The 14,067-nt window shown below is 26.1% G+C and overlaps 1 protein-coding gene across 1 annotated transcript in view; it reads right to left on the bottom strand.

Annotated features, from left to right (window-relative positions):
- Positions 1 to 14,067, bottom strand: part of LOC142322689 (guanylate cyclase 32E) — an 857,649-nt gene that overhangs the window by 44,216 nt on the left and 799,366 nt on the right. The window contains exons 11-12 of the mRNA XM_075361768.1: positions 6,365 to 6,558; positions 1,434 to 1,613 (exon numbers count right to left, since the gene is read on the bottom strand). Of these exons, the coding sequence (XP_075217883.1) occupies positions 1,434 to 1,613; positions 6,365 to 6,558 (374 nt within the window). The remainder of the gene's footprint in view (positions 1 to 1,433; positions 1,614 to 6,364; positions 6,559 to 14,067) is intronic.

Genomic DNA, 14,067 nt, shown 5'->3' with positions numbered 1-14,067 from the left:
ATGTGTGGCTACCACCTCTACTTCGTCTTCCATGCCACTTGAGGCTAACACTGCAAGATCGTCGGCATATGCGATGATGCGTGCATCTCCTTCTAATTTGAGTTAAAGCAGGCTCTCGTATGAGAGGTTCCACAATATCAGACCCAGAACTGAGCCTGTGGAACCTCCATACATCTCAAACTCCTCCTGCCCTTCTTATGTCAGTATGGTCATATGGCGTTCATGCAGATAGTTGTTAATTATAGTGACCCGGTATTAAAGCATTATAGCTTGTTATAAAGGAACTGAGTACTTGTAAAAAAAAAATAATTTTATAATATTAACAATAAGAAAAAAAATAAATAATTAACTATATTCTAGTCATTCACTATCAATGAAAAGTTCTTATATGCATTGTCTTCAACTTTCTGTTAACAATTACCAGAAGAAAAAATATACAATTAAGTGTTTCTAAAAAAACTAATTTAAAGTATGAATCACTTTTTTGTACATGTTTCCTAACAAGTTCAAGATATACTATTAAATTAGATAACAATGTCATTTACAAATATTAGAGATGAATGAACAAAACAATAATTCCAAAATGATCTTCTGGATGCTATTTCCATGCATTTAGAAAATACGTTAAATTAGATTGTGGAAATTGAAATTACTCCAAAAGATCCTTTTATAGAACAGTTTCCTTGCAACTTGAAAGTAAAACTGTTTTAATATTTTAAAATTATTATTATGTTTTGCATAACTGTTCAGTAAAAAAGGGGAAAAACATAATTAAAGTTTATTCTTCTTATCATGATACTACTGCATTTGCATATGCACGTGTTTTAGTAATAGTTAAACAAGTGACATGACATTGCTTACCATAGTTCTGTAAAAAAATTAATTTGGTTTTAATGCATCTTAAAAAAAAAATAGTTTCATCCAGAAACTGGGAATGAATTTAAATGTAATGAAATTTTATACAATAAAGAAGGCATTGTCTTAATACGTTCTTCTGACAAGAAATAAAAATTGTCATAATTTCTCAAGCAGGCATACAAACAGATGGATCTAAGTAGTTATAGGATTATACTCACAGTAAAAGTGGATATTCCCTTTTCATCGTGTAACTTTTATTATTATAAAAGTTACTTTATTTATAAATAAAAAAAACTGCTTACTATTACTATTATTATTAACTATTACATCAATAAAGTACTGTAAATATATCTGTCATCTAATAAGCTTACTAAACATCTACTTTAAAAACTGAACATCATGTTCAAAATGTTATTTTATTTAGTAATTAACAATTTTTTATGAATAACTAACTAGCTTTCTAATCCTAATATTTCTATTCAAGTGATATATTTGTTTCCCTTTATAGTGCATAATAAGTGGTGTTAAACTAAGTGGGTAAAATAACATAATATATAATTTTAAATAGTACCAACAATTTTTAATTCTTTTTTCATATTTCTTGTTATATCCACAGATTTTTTGTAGACTTTTTTAATAGCAAAAACTCTGCCCCGATAAATCCCAATCTGAGTATAGATGCTTGAGTAACGAAAATCAGCGTCTGGATTTGAACTTAATGATACTTGGCTTGTTCTAATCAGTGGATGTATTGCCTGAAAAAAAATTCAAAATTGTTATTTTAAGAGAGATTTTATGATTTATTTTTTAAATATTTTTTTTTATTAATTAATTTGTATGATATTTTGAAAAATCCAGATGTCTAGTATAGCTTTGCCGATTTGGCTGCAATATACAGCCTGCACTCCTTGTTCGTCTCACAAGTGTATCTTGTTACATCCATGAATTACCAGATCAGGATTTATTAGTAATTAGAATCCAGTAATAATATAGTCCTGGGAAACAGTGTCGAGAAGTTGTTAGCAATAAAATGTAACTGATTTGGCTAGGCCTTAAAGTGTTTACTTTCTGCAAGGGAAGACATTTTTTTATGTATATTTAATATGGAGTAAATAAGGATATTATAAAATGTTCAATAATTTTAGCTGGAATTATATTAAAATTAGGGGTTGTGGTTTTATTCATTGTTTAGGTTATATTTATTATTTTTTATTTATGCTATAAAAGAAAAGTAAATCTTTATGAAATATAAGTTTTATGATCTTCAGTGGCAATATAGCTATAATATTGTAAGTTTATTTCTTTATAATGAGAAAAAAACAAATGATGTGATCATGCTCTATAAAATATTGGTTTTTATTTACAATAAATGACAACTTATAACATGGACTAATATTTTTTTAAATGTAATGAATTTATTGAAGCAAGACTTCCGAAATAGTGTTAGAAAGTGTATTGCAACCATCGTAATTCCAGTGAGTATACCGCATTTTAATTAGACGTTATAGATTTTAATAACCTTTACTTGAATTTATTTTAATTTTAAAAAGGATTTATGAATTTTAATGAAAATTCCAATGTATGTGTTTAAAAACTATTATAAATTGTTCAATTTCAATGTATAGTAATGGTTCCTCTAACAGGTTTTATAAAAAAAAAGATCTGTTCACAAATATTTCTATATTAGGCAAGTTTCATAAATATCTGTAATAAAAAATAACTTTGGTATTTTTAGAAAAGATATAAATTTTCTTATTATTTTTAATCAAATCTGTTGCCTACTTTTACATAGAATTTTGTATACTATTTTTGGATATTAAAAAATTGATATATATGACTGAATTGCACCACATATTTACGAGCAAACACCCTTCTGGAATTTTAAATCGCCTGTATTTACTTATTAGTATAGATGTATTTTAACCTCTATCTTGAATAAAATAACAATATGATGTCACAGAAAGATATAAGTAATTGATAAATAAACTAAATATGTAAATATATGAGTTTATTTTTTTTGGAATAGAATTCTTGAATTTTTGTGTGTGACTTAATATGTTAATTTCAAAAAGAAAAAGTATAATAATTAATCATATAACAAATATTAGAAAGGAAAACTCTTTAATAATCCATGGTCATACATTAAAATTAATGAGTGTGATTTAAATTGGTATTTTTTAAAACTATTAACTTTTGAATTGACCAAATGAACTAATTATATAAAATACTTAAATAGCTTACTTCAAAACTTTATAGTTTTAAACAGTTGTTATTGCTGATCATCATGGCTAATTCACTAAATTAAATTGGTGATACACATTGATAAATTTGGGTAAATTAATATCTATGCTTCAACAATGTTACAATTTTACGATGTGAAGTAATAAATAAAAGATCAAAAGAAAATCTAATGTACTTAAGTGGATAAATATAGGATATGAAAACTCTTATAAAACGGAAATAAGTTACATCCAAGAGACTTCTAAATTATAAGAAACTAATTTCTTTTTAATGAGAATTTGAACTGTATTTAACTTTTGTAGAAGTTTTTTCAATCATGAATGAAAATACTAAAAAGTGTTACTAAGGAAGGTTACAAGATAAATTCATTTGTGTATTCAGTTTGTCATTAAATAAAGTCAATTTGTGATTAATAAAGTTAATACAATTTTTTCAGTAACACCATATATATATATATATATATATATATATATATATAAATTAAACATATGCTGATTTACCAAGGGCAAAAAACTAGCTAAATCATTGTAAAAAATATGCAGGATATGGCTGTATACTCCTATGCAGAAGTGTTAGCTTTATAGGGTATCCTTAATATCGTTAAATGATTATATTCAGAAATTTGAAATTATTTTAGTTCAAGTTTGAAAAGGTTTTATAGTCAATCAGATATTAATAAATATGACCATTGGTATAAATTTTATATTTCAGTAGTTGGAGCAAAAATGACAATAACAAATTTGAATTGTCATAAATATAATTTAATTATTACAATACAAAGTTATTCTATCCCAAGAAAAGAAATTAAACTGAATATGTGATTCAAGCTTTGTACCATTGATAGTGATCAGTTTATAAAATATCACCAGTAGCAAAATTCTGCTTATTAATACATCTATAATGACTATTACAATTGTGTGAAAGGTCAGTTTTGAGGTATTGAAAAAATTATCCTGAAAGACAATTTAGAAGGTATGACTTATACTGTACTGATTTCCATAATGTGTAGCTTGGTCAACTCAAAATGTTTGTACTCTCTCTATTAAGTTAGTTTATGGGCAGCATTTGCTGTAAATTTACAATGAAATCTTGTAAATTCAAAATCTATGAAAAAACTAAACATTAAATTGCAGATTTTAGTTAATTTTCCTTAATTTTTTGTAAATTTTTTTAGTCTGTAATAACAAAGATGAAACTCTTGTTATATAACTGTAATTCAATGATAATGTAACAAAACATCTTTTTTTTTTCTTAAAATTAATTTTAATTAAATACTATCCATCATCATTCTTTTCTTTCATACAGTTTTTAATGGGTCAGGCTGAAGAACATGGACCTCCAGTCAATTTTTTCTCTCCACCATCGATCCCTCTTTAAACAATTTCTCCATCATTACTTTCTTTTTCAGGTTTTTCTTTATGCAATCTCATCATTTGTTTCTTGGTCTTCCTCTAAGTCTTCTTCCAATTATATTTTGATTAAAAATTTATTTTGTAATGCTTTTATTTGGGATTCTTTTTAAGTCCCAAAAACATCATAGCCTGTTCTGTTCAATTCTCTCCTGCAGTAGAGCTCTGTGTCCCAGATCATCTCTCATTTCTGCACTTCTTATTCAATCTCTCTTGTCTTCTTTACCGTGCTTCTTCAAAACTTCATTTCACTCATCTACACTTTGATCTTAGCCAAGAGGCTGAGAAGCGATCATTTCACTCATCTGTATACTTTTGTTTTTTTCTTAAAATCACCCAGTTGACTCTGAACCTCTGATGCTAATCATTAAAAACCTTCAATACATACTGTGAAATGTAACGATCAATATTACTTACAATCAGACCATTCATTATTGGTTAGTTTCCAAGTGTGAGGCTACAGAATAAGATCCTATTTGAAAGTTTGCTTTTAGTGTACATCTTGTGTAATTGTAAAATACTCTTTTCACCAAGTAGTAATACAAATAAATAAAGTAAATTTAGGAAGTATAGCTAATTGGCACATATTATTTATTTAAGTGGCTCTTTATTTGAGTCTAATATTACCTAATGTGAATAATAAAGCATTTGAATTAATGGATGAGTTATTATATTACATTAGTAAGACTTCCTTCCTAGTAACTTTTAATTTTAAGAGTATCTGTACTGATTGATGTTTAGGAGGTAGCAGAAACTTGAATCGGATGGAAGTGTTTTATGGTGGGAATATTCTCATGTTTTGTCTTCATATTTCACATGTCAAAAACAGTTGGTTAAGTTTTTTAACAGTCTTTTTAACTAATTAAAAATTTTTTTAACCCCCACATAATATTCAACTATATATTATGCGGGAGATTAAAAGTAAACTATATTTGTGTGCTTTTTGGTGAGGAAGATGCATTTTCTATTTAATTTAAGTTCTCATTGTAATTGAAAAGTCTTTGTAAATTTTTGTTGAAGCCTTCCAGTACAATTATCAGCCATTTATGATTTCCAACGTTCTTTGCTCTTGCACATATTTTTACTATATTTTTCATTGTTATTCTATTTTCTCTTGTTTGTTTTTGTGGCCTTATTTATTTATATTATATCTCAACCAATGATGACACTTCACTTAAATTGCTTCTATTGATTATATTGTCATCCTTAATTAAAACAGGAAATAATAATAAAGATTTAATTACAGTTTTTATGTTTTGTTTTGACACTTTTACATTTACTTTTAATGTTTTAGGGTTTTATAGCAATTTTTGGAGATCATTTTCTTGAAATAAATAGGAATGATTTTAATTTTTTTTTTTAAATCCTTATTCATTTAAAATTTTAATTCAAATTTAATTAATTAATTCATATTTTAATTTTAATTCAAATCTATTTAAAAAACAATCTTCTACAAAGCATCTAAAAACAATATTCTGGCGTTATTTAGTTGCCTATCAAGTCAAATATTTCATTTTAATATGGTTTTGTATTCTATATATTTTAAAAAACCAGAAAACATGTAGAATATACAATGATAAAATTTTAATGCTGATTATTTGAAAATTAAAAAAAAAAATTAAAGTACAATTTTCAAATGATCAAAACTCTCTAATCATAAATTTTGAATTAGTAAGTACTATTTAACATGATTTAGCAAAGGGAGATAATATAAATAATGTTTCAAACTAGAAAATTTGGAATAAATTTGTTTGAATTACTAAGATTTCACATATTTTAAAAATTATTGAGAAAAAATAAATTTTACTATATTAAAAAAAGGTTTTCTTAATATTAGCGCTGAAAAAGAAAGTTACCCTTTGTATTTTAGTTCCTAATGAAGTTGAGTTGTTCTCTGTGTCGTTCATTTGTATATCTTTGTAATCAACTTTCCATAACAAACTATCAAGCTCTTGTTCATATCGCCAATTCCTATATAAAACTAAAGTTACCAATGCCAGTAGTAGAAGTAATGCTCCTGCTACACCACCAGCTATTTCCATTGTATGTGCTGAAACATAAAAAAGTATATTATCTTTTATGAAGATCATTCAATAATTAAAGAGACAAATGACTGTAGAGAAATGATTATTTTTTCAATGACAATGAAACTAAGGCTACTTTCTTAGTATAATCCCCAGCTACATTTATACTTTTGTGTCATATTTCTGTGAGCTTCCTTATTCCAGTAGTAAAAAATTGTTCATCTTGTTGTCTGAGCCATTCTTTTTGCCGAACTTGGTGCCATGTAAATCTCTTTGCAGGCCAAGCAAAAAAAAATAATCTGACAGTGTGAGATCAGAACTGTAAAGGGAATTGGCAACACTTCCCAACCCAACGTTTTAATAGCTTCTTGTATATTTTGAGCAGTATGTGGACAGGGGTTATCATGCAGAAGAATTTTCAGAGAGAACTAGTACGTTTCCTTCGCAATGGAGATTTCACTCCACTCTCTAGAATATCCCAATAGTTTCACTGTTGATTGTACATTATTCTTCCAAATAATTACAATAAACTGGACTTTTATAGTCCCACAATATCATTAGCATCACTTTACTGGCTGATGTGTAGGTTTTGAAATTTTTCATTGCAGGTGAACTTGAATCATTCCATTCTATTCTCTGACATTTGAATTCTGGTTCAAAATGATGAATCCAAGGTTCACCACAAGTTATTATGTTATTTAAAAAAGTATTATCTTCAGTTAAAGATTGTTGATTAAGTTATGTACAAATGTGAATCTGGGTGTCTTCCTAATTTTTAGCCAATTCTCTTACAATCCACACTCAAATCACACTACAAATTTCAGCAATTTCCCTAATTCTCATACATTTGTCCTTGCAAATAAGATCATTAATACAATTTTGGATTGAAAGCAGGATTTTGCATTTTATTTACATGATTATAAGGAATATTTAAAAAACTATTTGATGAGATGGTTCCTCCTCCAAGCAGTAGTTATTTTTTAATAATTTTGCCAATATTGTGTAATTGTATTTTAATTAAATATTAATGACGACAAAATATGGTAATACTTAGTAGTAATAAACAAAGAGAAATTTGTTTACAAAAAGTTTTCTTTATTATTTAAGAAAATTATGGTATAAGAACAAAGAGTTTGTACTTTATACCCTTTGACAGGAATATCTTAGAAATTCTCCAACCAAGTGTATCTTATTTATGTGGTGGAAGTAATGTTCTTTTGCTAACAGATCCATCCACCCTTTTTTCTTTCCCTTACATTCTTTACTATTTTATCCTTCAGTTTGTTGTACATACTCAGTTTTAGGTTACATAAACCATCATGTGTGGTTATAGTGTAGCTATTTCAGTAATCAATCTTTCTAAATTGTTTACCTTAAAATTCTCTTAGCACTCACACATATGTATTTATACACATATATACACACATGCCCGTGTATGTGTGTATACACATATACACATACACATGCCCGTGTATGTGTATATACACATACACACACTTCTTTATATCCCTCCAATCTTTTGAATTTATTTTGTTTATGTAAAGTTTTATTTATATATATATATATATATATAATTTTTTTTTAAGTATATCAAACTATTAAATAATCATTAAGTTTCTTAGCTGATAATTATGAAATTTCAAATTTTTATTGATTATAAAGCAAAGATTTAATTCATATTAAAAAGATTGTTTCATGATAAGAATTTTCCAATTAATTTTTTTTATATTGGGTAAAAGTGCAATCTTTAACTTTATTGTATTTCTTTTAATATAAATATTTTATATCTAAAGAATTTTTCATTTTCTATTAGGTTTTTTTATATTCTATTTATGGTATGTTCAAAACATTGATATACAAAAGGATATATAATAAATATAGTTTTATTAGTCGAATAAACTATATAATCTAACAGAAATTTTATGAAATTTGTTCAGTACTTGTGAAAAGACCTGAATAAGGGATGAATGAAGGTTTTCCTCAGGAAATTATAAGACTGCTATTATTTTGGGTTTTCTATTTTTGAGGGAAAAGTGGCATATTTATTGGCTGATTACACAAAAATTGTTTTCCAGTAATATATTTCTACCATTACTTAAGTCTCATATACCTCAAACACTGAGTTAATTTCAAGAGAGGTTCGCTCTTTACTGTTTGAAGCCAGTGGTAAAGCTAGGGGTGCTGGCTCAGCACATGTCATAGATAAAGGATGACAGAGTGTAAAAAGTGACAAATAGTCCATGATCTTTATGTAAATAAGTGATAAATATACGAAAAAGAGATCAAATTCGAATATATGTATGTTGCATTCCATAACAGAAAAAAAACAGCAAGTAGCGTGACGAGTTACTTCTGAAACTAGTGTAGCAATTTTCAAGACAATAAACAACTCATGTGCAGTTATGCACAGCTTACTAAGAAAACTGAGGAGTAAAGTATGTTCTTCACTGAGCTAAATGTAGGCATGCCAAGCCCACTGAAATATCGATGATATTCAGTTCTACAAGCAGTACCTTTGTTCTGTTCATCACAGCAACTGACTGTGCAGTGAACATCATTACTCTCAAAGAAGCAATGCTGACTAATGATTCTTGTTCCTCAGGTATTTGAACCTTATACATGTGTCACAACCATAAGAAAGACAGGTCGGTGGATCAAGATATTTTGAGAAACAATGAATTGTATACATTACCTCCATTTAGGAAGGCAATTTTAAGATGTACATCACACATATCTATGTCACTGCAGGCAATCTTGATAAAATTATTGCACAAAAGTAATTATTTTTTTCATTTTGATTTAAATTTATAAATTCTGTTGGAAAGTATCTTGTATTAATTTAATTTCTAATCTTCTTTAAAGAAATAGTGCATTTTTTATTCAGTAATGAGAGGAAGTAATAATAAAAAATAATCATAATAATGCAGGAAATAATTAAATATGCTTAATCAGTCTGAAAGGTGGTCTAAGAGTTTACAAAAAGATCTAAATGACTTGAAACCCAGTCACTTACATACTATATCTATTGTATTATAGTATTATATATTTGTGAAATTGGTTATTGAGTTAACCAGTTTTACAGACATTTCCAACATAATGCATCCATCATCTTGAAATTCTAAGATCTTGATAAAAATAAAAAAGTTTGTTTTTTATTTATTGTTTTATTGTAGTTTAATAGTACTGAAAACTTCTCCTAAAAAAATGATGATTTAAAAAAAAGGGTTTGCATTTCAAACAAATTTGATTTTTGAAATAATTCTTTCGAGGAGTATTCCTGTGAGGAATAAAGGAGTATGTACAAAGTTGCTACATCAGTAAAGTATATCAAAGAAACAGGTCAACATTGAAGACAGTCAGTCATTGGAGTGATATAAAAACATCAAATATCATACACCATGGGATAACGAATGCTAAATAAAACAGTAGGATCAGACTGATTGAGTGACAAAACCAATCTTATATACCATAAAAAATAAAATATACTTATATACTCGTGTATATATATATATATATATATATATATATATATATATGTATTTTTAAATAAATTTTCTTCCCATAAATGTAATTTCTTTAAAGAAGAATGTTGAATTTCAAATTTATTAAAAAAATTCATTAACATTAAATTTTCTTGTCATCAATCATTTTACTGTTTGAAATAATTCTATGTTTCTTTAAAATGTCCCTTTTTTGACAATTTTTTAATCACATTAAGTCTGCACATCCTCAATTACTTTTATTTTGATTATTATTATCTTTATTTTTCATATACAAATTATTTATATACTTCTGTTTTATACCATGCCTTTTTTTATTCATGAAAATATAATTAAATATACATCTTTTGTTTTGAATTTAATCATGTTACAAGTTTGTTGTAATTTGTTAGATTAAATTAATGGAATTTAAAGCAATTTCTGAAGCAAAAGCAGAATAGTTTCAACTTAAAAAAACAACAAAAACTGAGAATAAAAATTATATTTGAATACAACCTGATTAAAATACACACTGACAAACACAAATATATATATATATATATATATAAATTGTTTTTATATATTATATCTATTTTTAATATTATATATTAAAGGTAATATTTTACTTATTAAATATATTATATTTAATATCGTTTTTATACATTATATTTTGTTATATTGTATATACTCGTATATATATAATATTAAAAATAGATATAATATATAAAAACAATTTATATATATAATTAGATTTATATAATATATAATATAAATATACACATACAGAGTGATTCACGAAGAATGTAACAAATTGGATAAATACCTAGTTAAAAATCTGCCACATTTTGATATGTAAAATTCGAAATACTTTTTATTTAGTTTCTGTATACTTTATTCATACCATTTTATTTAGAATAAAATTCTCTACAAGGATTGTTTAAAACTTTTTTAAACATTTGACGTTCACCAAACTGTTTGGTTCAAGAAACAGGACAGAGTTTTTCAACAAGGGAATCAAGTCGTCTCCCGATGTTCACAGAAATGTCTGCATATCAACAGAATTGAAATCCAAACAAATACACATTTGACATTTGCAATGAAATGTCAACATTTCCAATCAACGCATATTTTACAAATGTAAGTAAAAAAACGTTCGTATAAACATAGGTCCTGACACGCTTCGTTTTCAAATTTATAGCTTTCGAGAAATTTAACCCTGATCTACTTACTACAATGGTAAAAATGAGCCATATAAAACATGAAATATTTTATACGATTTGATGTTAAAATGCTGACATTTTTCAACATTTTCGTTGAAAAATAATTAAGATATATATTCAATATAATAATAAGCATTTTGAGTTACAATAATTTTATGATGAAAGAGTATATAATTAAAAAAAAATTACCGTCGTATATGACGTGATTTCAGGTACAATAATTTATTTCTGTCGAATTTAAAGATAATTTCAAAACAAAAATAAGTATGAAGTTCCGTAAATTTACTGAGTGAAGATATCTAAAACAGTCATAATTTTTTCCTCGTTTGGATGACAAGATTTATATTTTAATCACTAATGATGGTATGTTACTAATTTTGTTATTTTACTTTTTGAAAAATTACGATTTACTTATGAACAGGCTTAAAAGTCTGTTACATCAATCTATACAAAGAGAAAAAGTAAGAAAATGTCAATAATTTATGAAAATAAATTATGTCGTAATTACGATAGAAAAAGATATTCATCATTTAATAACTAATAATTAAATCATCGTTTTTTCACAGGTTGAATTTACAGTGATTCATTAAAAAAAAGAAGTTAATCTAGCTAGCATTCATTAATTAATAAAAGGTAGTAATAATTTACAGTGGATTTGTCATTTCGTCATAAACACGAGATTTATTTTCCCTTATCACCATTGCTTCTGTATTTGATGTAATGTTAATTTTATTAGCTCTTCAATTAAGAATCATTTATTAAGTTTGTTTGTTTGTACACTGCAAAATAGGACAATTAATGTTAGTTTTTAAAAATCAATATATTTCATTCTAATAATAGATTATTAAACTCTTGTCTTTTCCCAATTTCCGCACTAGCAGTTATAAAAGAAACTTTTATCCTTTTTATGGAAATTTAACATAATCGGATCTGTTAAATTATTTTCAGTACCGCCATCTCTTTGGGGGTATAACTCCCTTTTTTTCAACATAAAACATAAATTAAATCATTTATATTCTCTCGTCTTGCAGTCTTTATAAATAATAACAGTATCGATTTCAGCATTAATCCTCCCAAAAAATAAAGTAAAAACAAGAAATATAATAAAAAAAATAGCGAATTCTAAGATAACCCCAAACTAAACATAAGAAAAACATAGACAGAAGAGCAGATAAAAGAATATTCTGAAAGAATAAAACATTATTGGGACAATATCAAAAGCCAAAACAAAAAATAGTTGAAATAAATGTCCTTTAGTCGGCCTAATCGAAGAAAAATCCCACTACAAAAAAAATAGAAATAAAATTTACAACAAGAAATGCTTTTTTAAATCGGGGACAAATTAAGAGTTAATTACTCTTTGGTATTTGACATTAAATGTGGAACCAGCTTTAAAAAATGAAATTTAAACAGTCGGAAAAGAGTTATCTTAATACTTTGTTACATTAGATTTAAGTTTAGTTCATCTTTTGGTGTATTAAATTCAAACTTAAGTACATTTTATCTTATACAAGCAGCTTGAATTTACTTTCTTTTGATTCGTAGTAATCCATAATTAGTTTCTATAAGCCACCTCAGTTCAAATTTTATATTTTTTATATTTTTCAATAGATTTTATTATGTAACTATCTCTGATTTTAACGGATAAATGAACAAAAACTGTCTATTCGAATTAACTGTGAAATATTGTCATCCATTTATTTATTTTTTTGAAATTTGCGACAAAAATATTTAATGAAATACTTAAATGTTTTTGTTCAATTATTTCAGTTTACGTGTATTGTAATAAAACGGATTTTAAAAAACAATGCGCTAAGATTATGCATAAGATAATGCTTTTCTAATTGTTCTTTAAACTTCTATTTTTCTAAAGTTAGTTCCATATTAAATTTCAAATGTTAACGAGCTATTAATCCTTTAATGACGCAGATTAAAAAAACCGAAAGAAAAATTTGAAAAGGGCTCATCGTCATGTTCTTCCTGGGGAAAGATCCTCAGGCAGGAAAAATGCAGTTGATCGACTGAGGCAGAACTTAGATCTCTGGTTACTGAAAATCTAAAATTCGAAAACGAAGTTTAAAGACCTTTTTTTTATTTTCACTAGTAAAATATGTTCTGAAATTTTCTCGATTTCCTGGTGAAATACCTTGAATTTGCCTTTACCATCGCACCTTCTCCGTACGCTTCAATTAGCTGTCAATGACAATTTTTGCTGGAGAAGTAATTTTTTTTCATTTAAAATACTATCGAACCTTACAATTAACAGGACTGACATTAGCAACGGTTAATGAAATGCTATAAAAAATAATGTATGATACATTTACCAGCTTAGAACTAATTGATAGCTCATTTCTGATAGCAAATTAAGACACATTTCTGACTAGTTTTTATAGCAAAGCATCAAATTTTGTTAATATTTACTCTAGCGATTCTTATTTGAAAAATGAAAAGTGTAGAAATGTAAAATTCGACTTGTATATATAATTAACTATTCACTAGATACAGACGAAAAATAGGTGATTACATTTTTTTTTAATTATTGTAAAATTTAAGAACTGGAGTTAAATATATACATATACAAAAATTATTGTAAATATATAACATTATTTTTTTAATTCTTCTCTTTAAACATTCCCACATTAAATCTCTTTATACTGTATAAAGAAAAATTAACAAAAATTATAAATTTATTGTACACATTACTCTTTCTAAAACTTCAATTAAAAGATTAATTTAATTTTATTATTAAAAGACTATTTTAGAAATGCTTTTTTCTTAAAAAAAAAGTCTTGTTCGTAAAAGGCCGAATAATTCATGAGGGATAGTTGCGACAAAT

Source organism: Lycorma delicatula, chromosome 4 (assembly GCF_047948215.1).
Source record: "Lycorma delicatula isolate Av1 chromosome 4, ASM4794821v1, whole genome shotgun sequence".
Lineage (NCBI taxonomy): Eukaryota > Metazoa > Arthropoda > Insecta > Hemiptera > Fulgoridae > Lycorma > Lycorma delicatula.
This window is presented reverse-complemented; position numbering and strand designations above follow the sequence as displayed.